General features: G+C 39.8%; 1 protein-coding gene across 7 annotated transcripts in view; it reads right to left on the minus strand.

The window, feature by feature from the left end:
- The window catches only part of arhgap32b (Rho GTPase activating protein 32b), a 133,379-nt gene that overhangs the window by 5,365 nt on the left and 110,133 nt on the right, over positions 1–17,881 (minus strand). For all 7 annotated transcript variants that reach the window (XM_030154815.1, XM_030154817.1, XM_030154816.1 and 4 more), the window contains 11 exons: positions 16,102–16,251; positions 11,338–11,440; positions 10,608–10,752; positions 7,902–7,984; positions 7,372–7,479; positions 6,715–6,860; positions 6,421–6,622; positions 5,262–5,407; positions 5,069–5,143; positions 3,339–4,163; positions 1,338–1,996 (listed from right to left, as the gene is read on the minus strand). In XM_030154815.1, coding sequence (XP_030010675.1) covers positions 1,338–1,996; positions 3,339–4,163; positions 5,069–5,143; positions 5,262–5,407; positions 6,421–6,622; positions 6,715–6,860; positions 7,372–7,479; positions 7,902–7,984; positions 10,608–10,752; positions 11,338–11,440; positions 16,102–16,251 — 2,642 coding nt within the window. The remainder of the gene's footprint in view (positions 1–1,337; positions 1,997–3,338; positions 4,164–5,068; positions 5,144–5,261; positions 5,408–6,420; positions 6,623–6,714; positions 6,861–7,371; positions 7,480–7,901; positions 7,985–10,607; positions 10,753–11,337; positions 11,441–16,101; positions 16,252–17,881) is intronic.

Genomic DNA, 17,881 nt, shown 5'->3' on the forward strand with positions numbered 1-17,881 from the left:
AGTCATGAGAATTTATTTGCCACAAGAAAATTGACATAATAGAAAATGTTTTTATTCTATGTGTCCTCCTTCTTTCTCAATAACTGCCTTCACACGCTTCCTGAAACTTGTGCAAGTGTTCCTCAAATATTCGGGTAACAACTTCTCCCATTCTTCTTTAATAGTATCTTCCAGACTTTCTCGTAATAGTTTTGCTCATAGTCATTCTCTTCTTTACATTATAAACAGTCTTTATGGTCACTCAAACTATTTTTGAAATCTCCTTTGGTGTGACGAGTACATTCAGCAAATCACACACTCTTTGACGTTTGCTTTCCTGATTACTCATATGGGCAAAAGTTTCTGAAAAGGTATGGATAATAGTGTTAGGTATGATTATGACATCAATATATGTTTGGTTTCAAAACAACTGACGTCGTGCCTGCTGAGAAAAAACATTGTAAATTGTAAATTTTGCTTCCCCCACCCTGTATAAAAACTGACTAACTGGGCTGTGTTAAAGTCTTTCAGTCCTTCAATACACTATGTCCGAATGAGCACAAACTCAATCAGACTAATTTCTAAGTCTTTAACATGACAAATATCAGCCACTGCAGGGTTTTCTCTTGGTTTTCAGAGACTTTTTTTTTCTCTGTGTTGCAGCAGTTTTAGCTGTGTAAGTGGTGAGTTTTACAATACATTTTTAACACAAAAGAATCTGATTTCACATCATTTCAGACAATTATTATTATCATATCTACGAGCAAAAATTTGATAAAGCAAACCTAATTAATAAACAACCAAAAAAGTTAAACAAAAACTGGTTAAGAAATCCACTAGACCAAGCATCAGATCAGTCATTTATGTTGAAAATAATGCTCTACACTTTTATTTTACATTATTTTGTCTCACCTGGTGGCCTGAATGCTTTCAGTTCTGCACCTAAACCTTATACTGTAGGGAAAACCCTGCACTGACACTGAGGAAATTACACTAAAACCAATGTTCGACGGATACATCTGTGCATCCCTAATCAACAATGACAGTAAGCATTAGTTTGAGCCTGATTTAAGCATCTCTTTATAACAACCTCCTCTTCCTCCTACCAGGTGAGCCACGGGGACACCCCATTATGTAAGATTTTTTATCCACAACACAGCAGTGGTTTGATGAAGGAGCACAGATCATTCTTAATCAGGAACCCGGGGCCTGACTAACTCAGATATACAACACACTTGTTAAACTCCTCGCTCTGATTTGCGCGGTATGACTTATGGACTAATTTCAATCACACTTCCAGCAGCACAGTGACTGAATATTACGACTCCTAATAAATTCTAAGCAGATGCGTGTCTCACCTCAGGAGCAGGTTGTGGCGGTAACACTCCAGCCTCCTTACAGCTGCCACTGGGGGTGGTGGCTGGAGTGGTACTGGTGGAGCTAGTACGGACAGGGCCTGGTCCAGTCCCAGAGTTCTGCCTTTCAGGACTCTTGTGGATTGCTGAACAGGAGTTGGGGGCACACTTGTAAAAGGGAGTGTGTGGTGGGCTGATGTCTGTTTCCATCTGTGGTCCAGGTGGAGTCGTAGTGGACTTGGCACTGTTTGACGTCTTCGAGGTCGTGCTGGTCGACTCTGGCAGCTGCTGTTTGATGGGGGGACAAGAGGAGGAGGAGGAGGAGGGGTACGTTGAGGCGGTGGCACCGACTGAAGCTGTGCTGGTCGGTGGTGGAGAACCCTCCCTTTCAGCTCTCCTCTCAGACGGAGTCTGGAGTTGCTGCACCAGGAGAGGCGGCGAGTCCTGAAGGATGGCGGTCTCCAGTTGGTGCAGCGGGGACACCGGCGTCGGGGGTTCAGAGGACCGGGACTGGATGGAGACCTGCTGGGCAGACTCAGCAAGGGCCAAGGCCAACATGCGGGCAGCATTTTTGGGAGGGGGAGGAGGAGGAGCAGTGGTGGGAGTTGTAGAGCTGAGGGAATGAGGGGTGAGGTCCTTTGATGAGTCCGGAGATACGACTCCTAGCAGGGACACAGAAAACACAAGGGATGTGAAGTTGAATGAAAACGTACGAAAGCAGAAGGTAAAGAAAAGAGATGAGAGCAGGCAGGAAGGCTTAAGGTTCTTCAGGGATGGAAAAAGCCAAAAGTGAAGCACGATGCTTGCATTTTATGGAAACAATGGGTGAAATTCATGCAAAAAGGTACAAAATCAGACATTTATTAAAGCCACTGAAAACCCAAATTCACAATAGCATCGTAACTATGTGATTTAGGGTCTTATGTGCATAATAAATGACATGAAAAAAGTATAGGAAATTAATGCCCATCCAAAACCAAAATACTGTCACTTTCTCAAAGGTTCAGTGTGTAATACTCTAAACAGCTGTAACTTTGCTGTTTTTTTCCTAGTGACCCCCCTTAGTGTCAGTATTTATATTGTCCTGCTGGGCTTTTTGTTAAAAATACATTAACACTGAAACAGAGTTGATGCAGAAACATGCAACATAATGGACTCAGTCTAAATGACCCTTTCCATTTGTAGACGTGGATATAAACAGCTCATTCTTACGTAAAAGGTAAATGACAGTTATTTTTATATGATTACACTCTAATGAATGCATTATTATTACTATTATATTCCATTCCTGCAATTAAATCCTCCTAAATCCCGAATCCAATAATACAAAAACTCCATGTCAGCTGTCCCATGAAAACAGGGAGGGACAGACATCTGTTCATCTAGTTGTTTGTGATGTCCCTTATTTTCCAACTGCACTTGGAATAACACTGGGCTGTTTCCTTTGTAAGCTGTGGTGCAGTCATCTACAAAAACCCTGCATGTGCACAGCTCAGTTCCCCCAAGACTTGTTTAATACTTTCACCCAGAAAGCCATGAGATTTGCTTAATGACTAGACTTTACAGCTGGAGCTCATATCCTCTCTCTCCCTGTCCAGACATCATGTGTCCCTGATGTCTCTTCTATTTTACCTATCCATCACTGAGAAAAGTAAGGCCACATCAAGTCATATGTTAGTGTGTTATTAGACAATTATATAATAATAACTAACATTTAGCTCTGGTAATTTCTAGACAACATTCTAGATAATGTTAGTTTAATGTCAATGAAAACATGATCTACCATATTTACACATAATTCATAGTAAATAGATTTATGAGCAGATTTTTGTTACTTCAGGAGACACTTTAGCACAAATACATATTTGCTATTTCAAGCCAAATTTCCACAAAGTTTAATAATCTATAACGCAAGTATGGTATTTTTTTTTTATAATAAGAGACACTACTGTGATTAATTGTGTTCTATTATTAGTGATGATAAAAGTCCCACACAACCCTTACCCTCTTGGCTGCTGCTCACTGTCGCCCACTGAACGCTGTCCTCCGCTTTCAGCTCTCGACTGTCCTGGCTGTCGAAGGCTGCCAGCTTCGAGTGCAGCTCCATTTGGAAAGCCTCACTCAGCGACGGCTCGGCTGCCCTCAGCAGTATGCTACCCATCAGTGGAGGAGAGTCCTTGGGCAGTGAAGGAGGGGATAATGGCTGCGCAGGAACAGCCTGTCCAGCTGTGTTTTTGTCAGAAGTCTCAGCAGAGAAAAGCTCTGCAGTGGTAAACTGTGTCAAACTAGTGGTCTTTCCACATTTGATAGGTGACACAGCTTGTGTTGGTTTATCGGAGTAGGAATAGGAAGTGGTCAGCTTCTTGTTTTCCATTTTTTCTCCAGCAGCCAGGCTGAAGTCTGTGGACAACAAAGGAGTGTTCAGGCCCATAAAGGAGGCAGAGAGGAGGTCAGAGCCGTTGGTTTTACTGCAGGCGCTTCTAGGGCTTCTCTTTAACGTGGAGGCTTCTGCCCCGGCAGGCGAATCATCGAGGGGGAAGGCGTACGATGTGTCGGGGAGGCTGCACTGGAAAGACATGGGGTCGAAGTCCAGGGAGGCCATGCCGATGTCTGGTGGGCTGAGGTCGACGTCTTCACCTGCTGAGCGTGGAGGGGAGATGAGGGCGGGCACACAGATGGGCCCATCATCCCCGTCGCTGTCCTCTGTGGCGTCCAAGTTGTCGTAGGAGTTGCAGTGCTGCCGGCTGTCCAGGAGCTCGCCGTTAAAGGAGGCTGACAGGGCGTCACTGCTGGAGCGTGGCCGCCGAGGACGGTACACCTTGGACTCTCCTAAAGGAGGAAAAGACATTTGAAATACTGTTAGTTCTGTGAAACCAGTTCATGTTTATGATCAATTTCAAATCATTAGTATATTAGTAAAATAACACAGTGGAACTTTGTTCAGGCTCCTTCCTGTGGCGGTGGACTGATTGGACAGAAGTTAGTCCATTTCTTAATAGTGTGGGGGAAATGTCTCTGTTTTCTGAGTTAAAAAGCTTTTCAGCTGCAAAGCTATTTTACTGATCAGCCATACAGTCATGTCCTGAACGTTTCTGAGGCTAAAGGATGAGGATATGATGCCACCAAAAAACAGACATACATGTATAGATGATAAAGAGACTGGTCTGTTGTAATTTGACAAATGTGAAGAAGGAACAACTAAACTATGTCTGCAGAGATTTCAGATTTATTGGTCTACTATGGACCCTTTTGAAATTCAACCAGAACACATTTTTGCTATTAAATATCTATTTTTTAAACTGTATTTGGCCTTCAATGCTGATATGAAAGTTAATGGCCTTGATGCATCTGAAACTCAAATGGTACTTATTATTTCTGTTCTGAGCATATGAAAAATCTGCCTCTGAAGTTGATACTTAATTTTGACGCCTTTGATGGTTTTACTGGAAATCTGTAATTCACAGAGAACTGTTTTAGAAGTTAAAAGGACCCTATTAAAACCACAGCATTTGCATTTCAAAATAATTATACTTTATATGTGATGCTGCTACATTAATTCTAAGGTTATTCCTTTTAAATTAATCCATCACTACCTCAGTCTAAATATAAAAGTAATTAATGACAGCAAACTGTGCAAGAAAGTAAAAGGACAAATGCACACAACTAGACTACACTGTAAAAGTAAAAAGTACTTGTAGTATGCTGTTTGAAAAAAAGCACACAGAGGCAGGTACCTTCAACATTGTGCAGGGAACTCAGCGACTCCTCACTTTTGGCCGACCTCAATGTGGCTGTGTCCCCTCTGCCTCCTGAAACATACCAGGTAAAAAATAACATGATGATACCGGTTTATTTGGTTAAAACAAGCTCTTCTGGACTCACTTTTCAGAGGATACAAAGAGTGTCTGTAGAGGGTGAAGGACTTACCAGCGAGAGCCATGGCCTTCAGTTCATTGGGTTCACTGGGGTTACGATGCAACTTGCGCTTGGACATGGAGGAGGACTTTCCCAGGTTAAAGAAGGATCGCCAGCTACCCACAGGAGACTTCTTCGATTTAATAGGAGGCCTTTTCCTAAGATGGGGAAAACATTAAGTAAAATTGTTGATTAAACTATGTCACTTTTAATATTTTCTTCATTTCTTTAAGTACCCTTGAATAAAAAAAATAAGTCTTTTTTTAAGCTCTTTCACTGTAATCTTTAAGTGTCACTGTGCAGAGGGTTTCATCATGTCCATCTGAAATTTAAGGAATGGACCTACAAGCAAAATCTGTGTCACCAAAACATTTTGCAACTCATTAAAGCCAAGTGTGAATCTTAAACAAATGCAATATACAGACTTGATATCATTAATGCTAACTGACTGAAATGGCTTATACACTAGTACAAGTCCAATTGTACATACACAATCTCAAATATTATCATGAAATATTTGTGGAAAAGTCTTTTTTGTATTTCAAAATGTGTGTCTGTGTCAGAGACAAAAACAAATGCAAATGATCTTTTTGTTTAATGTTAACAACAAAAAAAATTATGAAACAAAATACAAGTTATGCCCTGGATGTGTCTCAAGGGGCATTATCATGCTGAAACATCCAGTTTTAACCTAGACAGAACAGAGCATGTACAGAAGGGAGCATGTAGGTTCAGAGAATGGAACAATACTTGGCTGAGTTCAATGACTTAAGAGTGATTCTTAAAGCAAAATATCCCAAATGCATGGGGTGTCCAGAAATGTTTTTCCACCACTGTATTAGTAGAAACACTGCATAGTCAGAAATAACTTTTGAAAAGAACAGTTTACAGATTCATTTTGGATATTTCAATGTAAAGATGTGATTTCAAATATTTTTAATGAAGTCATTCGGTGGAAAACCATCTCAGATATTATTATTCATTAGTGTAACAAGACTGAAGATCTTGAATCTGGTCCTGTGTCTCTCCAGCAGAGGGAGACAAATCTTATATTGTTAGTTCAGCCAAACTTAAGATATAGATTCCACTATTTTATGCTGAATTCAACAGTAAATTTGCTCAATAAAACACTATAAACCATATGACATGGCAGTAACAGGAGGAAACAAACCTCTCAGTGGGAAACTCGATGACTGTGTGGAACTTGCCCTGCAGGGCGGCTGGACCTTCGCCCACCTCGATGTACTTGCTGTCTTCAGTGACTGGAGAGTTGATCTGAGCCTGAGTCCTGGCCTGGGCCTCCTCCAGACTCAGCAGTTTAGTGGAGGGCGATGAAACCAGCAGGGACTTTGGCCGAGACAGTGAGTTGTGACCTGGTGATAAAAAGGCGGAAGAGGTTAACAACCGAGGCCAAGCATCAGCGGGTAGTGTGAAGTAGTCTCCTCTGTCTGATTTCTGTTTGTACCTGCTCCTTCTCGTATTAGCGAGCTGAGTTTAGCACTGAAGAGAACGTCCACGTGGTTAAGAATGAACTCCACTACTACCGACTGGATTCGGACTTCCATGAAGGCTGCTGTGCCGCTGAAGCACGCTGATTCGATCTGTTTTGACCTGAAATAATAGACAAACAACACAGGGAAGAGTGGTTATAGAAGTATGTAATGTGTGTAACCGTCATATCATTGTTTTCACTTTAGGAGAGGCCATGCAATATGACTAGAAATATCGTATCTTGATACATATCAGTTAATGTCCACATAATAAATGCTTTATACCTACATGTATAAGGCATACAAAGGTGAATAGAAGACGCTATTCGTGCAAGCAAATAAATATAGGCATAAAATATGAGTATGGTCAAAAATATCACAACTAAGGAGTATTATGTACAATATAATAATAGTACAAAAACAGATGAAAAACTGTGATAAATATTTGTATAAAAATCCCAATGTGCACTAAAATATCATAACAAATAAGACTCACAATAAAAGAAACACATAAAATATTACAAGAAAAGAGTGATTTGTGAAGACTAAGAGCTATGCAATTAAAAACTTTATTTAATCATCAGATTACATTCTAAACAATGAAAACATCAGTCATTGGAAAGTCATCCCACCTCAGGAGGTTTGGGGCCCAGACGATGGCCAGGTTCTTGCTGTGCATGTTGGTGATGTAGCTGAACGTTGCCAGATGGGAGAGGTGTCTCATGAGGAACTCCAGGGTCCTTGAAATCAAATATTCATTTATTCAGATTTAATTGGCTCCCGCTACTGATGTACGGGCAATGATAGAGACATTTCTTCAGTCCATCAGTTTTATTCTGTGCTAAAATTCCAGTGGATTATCACTTAGGAATTTGCATTTGTATGCTTTCACAAAGGACAGGCAGTACAATTCATCTTCAACAACTTTAGAGTCAGCGGGGAGCGGTTAAATGATTTCTGAGAAATGAAGACTGGAATTAGGAAATCGCTTGCTTTTAACACTAGCAGACACTAAGTACTGCAACACAAGTGAAGTGAATTTGGTATCTTGATGGACCAACTCATCAGTTTTGCATAATGAACCTAGAATGTCATGTGTTCTGACTGTATTCTCACAGTATCTTAAGGCTACCAAAAGGGGGCAGTGTGGCACCATACTTACCTGTAATGCGGCGGAGGAAGCTGCTGGATGACATCATGGATTTTGATGAGTCGTTCTTCATCAGTTGCTGCTGATACGGCCTCCTTCAGATTAAAAACAAAGTGAGAGAAGGTGAGAATCAGGAAACGGACAACAAGATGAATCAGAGCATCAGCATTCAACTTGTCCACTTGTCGGATCAGGTTCAGGCTGCTATAAACATCACAAAATGGGACATCAGTCTGCAACCGCAACCACAACCCACCACCCCTCTCTCTCAGCAGCTGCCATAACAACCAGCAAACATTTACTTCATCCACTGGGACGGTTCTACTGTGTTTGGAGTTTCATTCCGAGTCACACACAGAGTGGTTTGCTGCATTTGTAAGAACAGGGTGTGGCCAGTACAATGATATTATTTAAAGGGTGTTTGTGGTGCATAACTGGAAATTAATTAAACAGACAGTGTGTAATTACTGCCACTAGGGGTCTCAATCAAAACAGCAACAAAACATTTAGTTGATGAAGCAGTGAAGTAGCATGGGATGGTTTCATCATTTCACCACCACTGAGCGGGATGTTTACTGGTTTGATCAGTTCAAGTTATTTAGGAATATTGTCACACTATCAAAACACAACACTGCATGCAAACAATAGTTAATACAGCACCCATCTCATTTTTCTTCCAGATGTTTTTGGTACCAGTCATCTATCTGCTCTAGAATATGTACCTGTTTGTCAATTTCCACTTCTAAAACTGATGGTATAGTGCTGTAGAACTCATTTCTTGGTCCAAACAGTCAAAACTAAAAGGTGGTTCAAGTTCAGAAGGGATTTTGTTTTTGTTGCTGCTGCTTGTTTTTACGGGTTTTATGACTTTTAGGTATTTTATAATGTTGGTTTTTTTAATTATTCTGTACAGCACTTTGGGCCTCTGTAGTTGTTTTAAAATGGTCTAAAAATTAAGTTGGATTGGATTGCATGGTCTTATTGCAGCAACTTGGGTTGGATTCCTGGCCTGGGTCTTTTTCTGCATGTTGCCCTGTCTTGCTCCACTGTATGCATCTCCAATAAAGGCAAAAATGAACAAAAAATATCTTAAACACAGTGATTAGTGTAATTTTAGTTAGTTTAGTTGAATGTGATTCACAGGAACTCATTTCACAGACTTACTACTGAATAAAATTCTTAAATAATGTAATGTTTATAGTTCAACCTATTGAGCATCTTAAATACAGTTTCAGCTCCTAGTTCGTTCACAGCAGTGAATTGCTTCACTTTTTGCTCAGCTGTGTGTATGTTTTGGGTTTTTTTTTAAATAACTTTTTCTTTAAGTCAGTTTATCAGCTCCTACAGGGTAAACAGGTGTGTGCACGTTTCAACGTGTACATTTTGTACAACAGTATTAGAAATTGTCTCATCATTTGCACAGTAGGACCAATTTCAGGCTCAAACAACACAGTAAGTCAAAGAAGTAGAGGATTTTTCACAATTGAGGTGCAGAAAGAGATTGTGTTGTTAGGCGTGCGTGTGTGGGATAATATGAGAGACACAAGGATTCAATGAATTAATCATGAGGGCCCATCTTTTAGTAAATATTTTCTTTTGAAAGCTCAGGGAATATGTAATTTGCTCCATATAATAAATCTCCCTGACTCTTTCAATCATGTGTTATATGTCGGTGGCTCTAGGTTCATCCACTTACAAGTAACACATTTATGTGCTGCAGTAAATAATAATATTTGGAGGAGAAATTTCCTGCCTTTTGCTCAGTTGTGTGTTCACATAAATATTTACTTAATTTACCTTCCTCTGAACTGGACAGAACAGATAAAGATCAAACAAATGATACACAAAGTGTAAGAATAGAAGCCTTACTCTACAGTGCCTACAGAAAGTTTACAATGCTGTAGTTTATTAAAAATATAATATTGGTTCATTTTCTAATATTGGGCACAGGTGAAGTGAAAGCAGAAAAAAACTTAAAAAAAAAACCAAAACAAAATAAATGAACCTTTAAAGGGGAAAACAACAAGACAACTGTTAAACTGAACCTAAATGACTCAATAAATTAATATTGAAATGAACATTAAAGTAGCCATAAAAAAGACATGATTAATATTTGTCTTCATCCTCAGTTATTTAAGTGAAAAGTATATCAATCACTATTAGAACCATGTTTTTCCAAATACAAATTTTCACAGATCAATCAATGATTTATCATGTATTTGGCATTTTTATTATATTCTACTGTTTTATACTCTTATGTGTTTGATTGGGGTACTTACTGTTACAGACCAAATGTTCCCTTCGGTTCAGTAAAGATTTAGATATTATATTTATAAAGATACAATACCACTGACCAGTGGACAAATGAAATGGGCCATATCACTGAATAAAATTATAGACTGCTGGAAACATTTGTGTAGAAATTAAATTCACAGGTGGGAAAAAAAACACCAGAGAGATAGTTTTTAAAAATGTCATGTTATATCTTTACATTGAGAAAACATTAATGAAGTTGCTGTAGTTCTAATAGAGATGAAACAGACTGCAAATGAAGCTGTCAGTCAATGTGTATGGGGATTACTGGACGTCCCTGGAGCGTCATTAAATATCACAACAAAAATTCAAGAGCTGTAATAGTTACCAGACTTGCAGCAACACATTAGTGAGAGAAACTGGTGTGAGTGTTTTATGAGAGTGCGTTGCAGAGGTTTTGCTTACAGAAAATTTCTCATAGAGCTGGTAGGTGAGCAGGGGGTTGGGAAGCTCTCTGAAGTAGAGCTTACAGAGCGAGCCGACGCAGTGGATGTCCTGGATGTAAACATCTTTGGTCAGGTCGGGGATCTGCTCCGAGTCAAACTCATGCCTGTCGAAGGGGTAAAAGGATAGAAACTCATTCACACTGTCGAGTTATTTCAAGTGAAATGAGTCAGTGATTGGACTGTTGGACAGGTTTATGACATGCAAGGAGAAAAGTTGCATTTTAAGGGTGGTTTCGTAGACAAAAGCACTGGGAAATGCCAGAGCGCCTTCACAGCTGAACAGAAAATATTCCCTTTTGAGTCCAAATACTCAAAGTTCACATTTCTCGCAGTTTACAAGCCAGAAACGCTGTAAAACTCCTGATAAGTGACATACAACTTCTAACCCTGACAGCACTCGACAGTAAAACTGCTGATGAGAAACAACTGTTGCACTATGAGCCATAATGTGTTTCCTTTATTTTACACATGCAATAATTCTGGATGGAATTCATGTATTATCACACGGAGATGTTGGCTGAGGCTGGATTAGATTTATGAGCTCCCCCTATGGCGAAAGATGTTTCTATAGAAGAGGCTCAGAGTGGAGATACTGAACAAAAACACACCACAGGCATCACGACTAATGTGTTCTTCAGTCAAATCTGTCAAAAGTTAAAGCTAATAATAAGTGTCTATGGGTCACCTACCGCAATTTCTGGATGTTTGAAGCAATACCAGAGAGGCGATAGATCCCATCCACCACGCCGTGCTTCTCGATGAACTCCGTACAGCTCTTGAGGACCTGGGGAACTGTGAACCAAAAAACCAAACAAACCTCAAAGTCATCACCCAGCCCGTCTCATTCAGTCAATATTTGTCCACTTGTCTTCACCAAGCACTCGAGGGTCAAGAACAGGACGGCTTGTGTTTCTGAAGTGTGGAGCCCGAGGTCAAGAGGCTCAGAAGGAATTATTGACACATGACATGAAAATTACTGTCATGTTTTGAGTATGTTTGGAGAGGTTGAAGACTGGAAATGGATTTTCTACTATGGGCTTTGGTTTGACCTAAAACTTTTTATTTATTTTTTTTAACATCAGTGCAGTTTTTCAGAAAAAAGTAAAAATACTAGGGAAGGGAAATCCATCAACACTAAAACAGTCCAGTTTCCATCCCAATATACAGCAAACTTTAACCAACCTTTCGGAAAAACCAGTGAAAAAAGCTGATTTCATGCTAATTATGCAAATATAAAGAGCTGGATCATCTGCATAAACACTAAGTGCACATTTTAACTAAAAAAAAAAGGCATTAATTAATAGTGATGAAGCACCTGTACTCACAACCTTAATGGGAAAATTAAAGTGGATTTTAGGCTTAATTTAGTTCAGTTCAGTTTTACTTATTCAGTGCCAATTACAACACGACTGATTATTTGAAGGCACCCTTAATGTACTATATGTAAACCCAAGAAATTCACTGTTACATTGCTAAAATCACATAAATGCAATTTTCATTATGTCCAAAACTGTAAGCACTTTGAGAATATAAGGCTTTATCAGCTCTATGATCAGATGACGATATCTGCAGAGGCGTTGTTTAAAGAGGAGCATAGTTGAAAAAATGTCAAACAAAATGCAAGACAGGGCGGAGACTATGTACTTTTTGAGATCTCTTTAGCTATTGTTTATTTAGTTTTACATTATTATACAGAAAACAGAAAAAAAGGAACTTTAGTTGTGATATAGCCCTTGAGTTGACAAATGTAATCAGACATCTGTGACCTCAAATTTGTCAAATCCAGAAGAAAACATAGGTAAGTTTGCCTTGGCCAACAGAGACAGGGTTTGATATTAGGCTTTCTAGGACCATTATGAACTTAAAACCCAATGGTTTAAGATGTGAAAACAGAATATTGAATGTATGACACATTTTCTGGGATCTTTTAACAACTTCCTCTGTGACTCTTAATACTTTTATACCCAAAGATCCTAATATATTTTAGCTTTTATGAAGAGTTAGTGCTAGCTTTATGCCACAAGTATCTGGTGGGCACCTGCTTTTTGCTCATATAGTGTTGGTTCAATCTCCTCCATGTCTTATTACAGCATTTATCTATTAATTTTTGTTGATCTCCATACATGGTGGCATTTTGTTGCATTTATGGTCATTTTTCACATTAATTCAGTGAATGTCTCCTTATTGAGTTCTAAAATTTAGTAATTTATTGACTGAATTTCCAATGGACTACTCCAACACCGATTTATACCATCTCCACCAAGAGAAAACAATGTCTTCAGTTTTATGTTTAGTTATTTCTTTATGAACAAGCTGAGAATACCCATAAAAACAGCTGGATGTGAACACACCCACAGATAGTGAGATAACGCGTTGCTTTTTACTCAGGCATCCAGTCATGTAATCTCAGCTTCAAAGCACGTTTGCAGTGACTGTGTTAGAGATGAACTAAAAAAAAAAAAAGGGAAAAACCTCCAAAAAAACACATCTTTTTCTTTCTCTTTCAGTAACCATGAATCATAGAGACGGGTTATTTATCCGAGTGTGTGTGTATATGGGAGATAAGGACTGTGTCTATGTGTCTGAGGAGGTTCCCAGGCCTCCCACAGCTCACACATCATTCAGAGGATGACAGAGAGTGGGACACTCGCCGAAGCAGCTGTTCAGACAAATTCCTCACATAGCGCAAGAGAAAACAAGGCAAGATTTGAGGAAACTTGTTGGCATTCTCCAGTGGAGGAGTGGGCAGTGAGGGTGGATAAATCCTCTCCTCCTCCTCCTCCCCCTCCGCCTTGTGTCTTCGCTTACTTGAGATTTTGTTATGAGATCGTCTTATCACAAAAACCCAGTTTGTCTGTGTGGAGTTGATGCTCACTGCACGGCAAGAATTTGTCCTTTCAGTTTCTGGTCAAAATGGCAGCTTTCAAAGTCGACTGATGTAAAGGACTCTCCAGATAAATATGACCCGGTTAAAGTCAGTTTCAGGATTTTAAATGACATCAGTGCAGAAACAAATGCAAGCTCTTACTTATTTACTCTGTCAAGGCAGAGTTTTAGTTCTGTTTTTCTGCAAGATTTAGAAACTACAACTCACTATGTTTTAAAACTCATCCCAGAAGTCAAAGCACCTTGACTCTTCGACCCAGTAAAGTGTGACAGAATTGCTTATCTCCTCATGTCAAGGTAAAGCAGGATTTACAGAGGTTGAGGATTGACTCCTTCACCCATGAATGTGACTGTGATGCAGAACTGACCCATGGCCCAAAGCAGGACCTGGTTTCATCACGGTGAGCTGATGACCACCGCCATTTGTGTCCACACTCGGCATTTGAGCCACTTCCATGAACAAACAGGTTTTAAAGTTGGTGTCAACATTAATTGAAGACATATTGATCAAGGCTCAGCAAAGCAGTAACCTCATTACGCTGGTCTGACCTGATGTAACAGTGTAATCATGACACCATTACAGTACCGCGCTGCTGATGGCACCAGGAATCAATGCGTCGGTGACGGCTAAATGCAGGTACAAACTTTATCCAGTAAATATCCTATGAGATGAAAAAGATGGCAATGTGTTTACTCATAGTACGACTACAGTCTACTCTCGTTAAACCGCCCGCCGTTATACCGCCATTTTCGCTCACCGCCAACCAAAACCATTGCACAAAAATCCCCAATGCATTATCCCATTAGCTACCGCCATTTCCGCCTATCGCCATCTGCCAGCCCAGTTCCATGCACAAACAACACTTATACCATTGATTTCCCAACCATTATACCGCCAGCGTGATTGCCATCGAGTACACATAAATTTTAACAATGCACTGAAACAAACGCGCCAGACGCTGATCGCGACAAGCTACGAGTAGGTCTACGGAACGGCCACCGTTCATTTATCGCAGAACACTCAGTAGGTCAGGATGTCGGGAAGAGGACATGGGATTAAGCCAAAGCCTCAAGATGATGGGGTGTCATTTCCCGACACGGTATAATAATGCTTAAAATGTTTCCCCACTTTAAATGATCCCTTACAACATAACAGAATCAAAATTTATTTAGAAACGCAATTAGAACGGGTTAACGGAGGCAGCATAGACATCATATAGTAAAGACATGCACATTATGGACGCAACCCGTTGTAACGCCATTTTCGCTATACCGCCAATTTGGCCGTGAACGGAAGTTGGCGGTATAACGAGAGTAGACTGTACTTGTTTTTTGGAGGGCCTGTTAAACCACCAGCTCGAGTCTGTCAGAAGGAAGTAACAGGTGTATGAAGGTTGAATGTTTAAGTAATAATCAGTGTTCACTTGTTTGAACCTCATGCCATGAGACATGGATCTGGATTTTAAAAAATGTAAACCATAAACTGCATTTTAGACAAGTAAATGGAGCAGAAATAGACAAAACTATAATACCATAAAGTCTTAAAACTACTACACTTGGAAAACTCTGCATAATGGGTGCACGAAATGTTTACCACCAGAGTTGTGTTGCAGTTACTCGACTCTGCTTTCTGTTTTCAACATAAATACTACCATCAATCATGACTGAAAATCCTGTTTTTCCACTTTGCTGCTTTTTCTATATCAATGTTGAACAACTATCAATGAAATTGGAGACTTTATGGAGATTCTTACAATGCAAAAAACAATGACTAAGAAAAAATAAATGGTGAGCTACAATACTTTTATTGCTTTTGTTGCTCTTGGGGCTCATATTATTTAAGAGAATCAAGATTAAACTGAATTAATCATAAATTTACGTGAATCTAGAAGGAGTTATGAGTTTTCTTTATGGAGATGTCATGGTGAGTCTTGAAATAAAACACTGACTCCAATAAAAAAATGGATTCATGGGTTATTTTTTTTAACAAATGGGGTTGTGGGTCCTGGGCTTCTGTGGGGTTCAATAAGTTTAATGTAAGACTTTTTTGGACAATTATGAATTTAGGACCTACAGTATTTCATGTCCCATTGTGCTGGGGCTGGACATTGGGAATGCTCCTGATGTAAAAACAGAACAATAATAGGTGATGGCAGGCGATTGCAGGTTTTTACTTAGTGGAGGTTTTGTGTTATTCTGGTTTTCAGTGTGCCTCTAATACCTTTAAACCCAAAGATCCTAATTTGAGTGTTTTCCTGGACAAGGTACAGCGGATTTCGTTTTTTTTTTTTTCTTTTTCTTAAACCAGGCTTCAACGAAACAGTAAATCATTTTTAAGACCTGTCAAAGCTGTGTTTAAGACATTTTACTGTGTTTGGTGCGGATCACTGGATTTTGCACATCTTAAAAACTGGAATTATCTATCATTTATCATGACAGGTCCCAGCAACAAACAATTTCACATATAAAACACTATATATTCTATGTAAGCAACACAAGACAGTAAAAGAGGAATAGAAGAGTCACTGAAGTGGAACCCTGTTTGAAACCCTGTGACTGTTTCTCACCGTCATGGCCTGAGTTGAGAAGGTGTTCTCCGAGGTCGCAGCCGAACACCCTCTCCCGGAGGATGCCCCTCTGCTTCAGCTTCTGTTTGGTGGGTCTGGACTTCATGAAGGAGCGTAAGAAGGTGATCAGCTTCCCGTGCTTCTTAGACACTGAGGAATGAAGGAAGAGAGGAAGGGAGGAAGGACGGAAGGGGGGACACATGTTAGATACCTTTCACAGATGTGAACTACTCAAACTGTGGGTTTGGCTCAGTTTTCACACACAGACCATGCACTGGTATGAAACCCCATACGAGCTGCTCAAGTTTGTCCCATTGTGCATTTCAGCTTCATTCTAATGCAAACCCTTCCTTTATGCGTGTGTAGTTTCCTTGAAGCGCAAGCTTCACTCTTAAATACCACCTCCCAGGCAACTACAAAGGAATCCTCCACATCCAATACCAGTATCCTCCGATCCCCTTCAAAACAAGACAAAAAAAAAGGAGCAGACCTACTTAAAAAACCCAAACCGCATTAATCAGATACTATGTCTGGGAAAGGGTCGTAAGCTTCTTAAACTACACACCAGTTGTTTTCTCTGCTCTGGGGAGATGTGAAGGACTATCAAATGAATCAAACAATCTGCATTTTTGCAGAGGACAAAGGAGCTCGCCCAGACACCAAACATTTGCCCAAAAATCTCCAGTGAAAATCAAACACCATCAGGATGCTGCTGAAATGACAGTAACTGGGTATTTTTCCACTCAGTTCTGTTTAACCTCTGCTGTCACTGCAGTGCAGATACAATCAAGTTGTGTGTTTAAAATGCAACTAATTTTACTTTTACAAACATTGTCCGGTAGATATCAGTCACCATTCTTATTAAAAAGACACTGCCAAAATACTTTGTGCATAACATCAGAGAAACTGTGACTCTACACTGGTTCAACCCACCTCTTTCCCTTCACAGCCAAGACAAGTGTCACAGTACATGTCACATGATGTTTTATTTTAAATCAGATGTCCTCCAAAAAGTCAGTCAAATGTTACAGACACTGCACAGAAAAAGGGTTGTTTCCTTGGGATAAATACACAGATTCATCTCAGCTTTAAAGATTGATATTTCGTGAAAGAAATGTCTTTGTCTTTGACATTTCAATGTGCTGTGGTTTGTACAGTGTGCTCAGTTTTACTCTGAATATCTTCTCTTAAAACATTATCAGTTGCCTTTTCTCTTTGTTCTTCCTCCCTTTCATGCAAAGTGAAAAACCACTGACACACATTTCAAAAAGAATAAACCATTTTCATCTTTCATCTGCCTTTAACTCTTGCTATTGCTTCAACGGAGATATTCTCATCTCATCTCTTTTATCCTTTGTGTACTCGCATCACACTGCCCTTCACGTTGACTTTCCTCAGCAACTTCATCTACAATTCTTGTACTCTGCCTTTTCCAAATCCCAAGAAACAATAAGAAAGCCTTCTGTAGTCCAGGCACTTAAAATCTGAAACAGTCCTGTGTTGCACAAACTTGTAGGATAATCTCATTCATCATTTGATCTGTGATCTTTTTGTTCTGCTGGTCTTGAAGCTGTGCAAACACCTGAAACTTTCGTTAATCTTCATCACACCAACATGTCCTCGGAGAGTTATCTGGAAGCGGAAAAACAGCTGTCACGTCAGTTTTTTTTCTTCGCAGGCAAATTCTTTTAACTGATTATAAACACAGTCACGATCACAAGCCTCCCTCTTCTCTTCTGCCCTTCACCAACTTGACATCATATTTATTTTATCCCGCTCT

The sequence above is a fragment of the Sphaeramia orbicularis genome, chromosome 14, assembly GCF_902148855.1.
Source record: "Sphaeramia orbicularis chromosome 14, fSphaOr1.1, whole genome shotgun sequence".
Taxonomy (NCBI): domain Eukaryota; kingdom Metazoa; phylum Chordata; class Actinopteri; order Kurtiformes; family Apogonidae; genus Sphaeramia; species Sphaeramia orbicularis.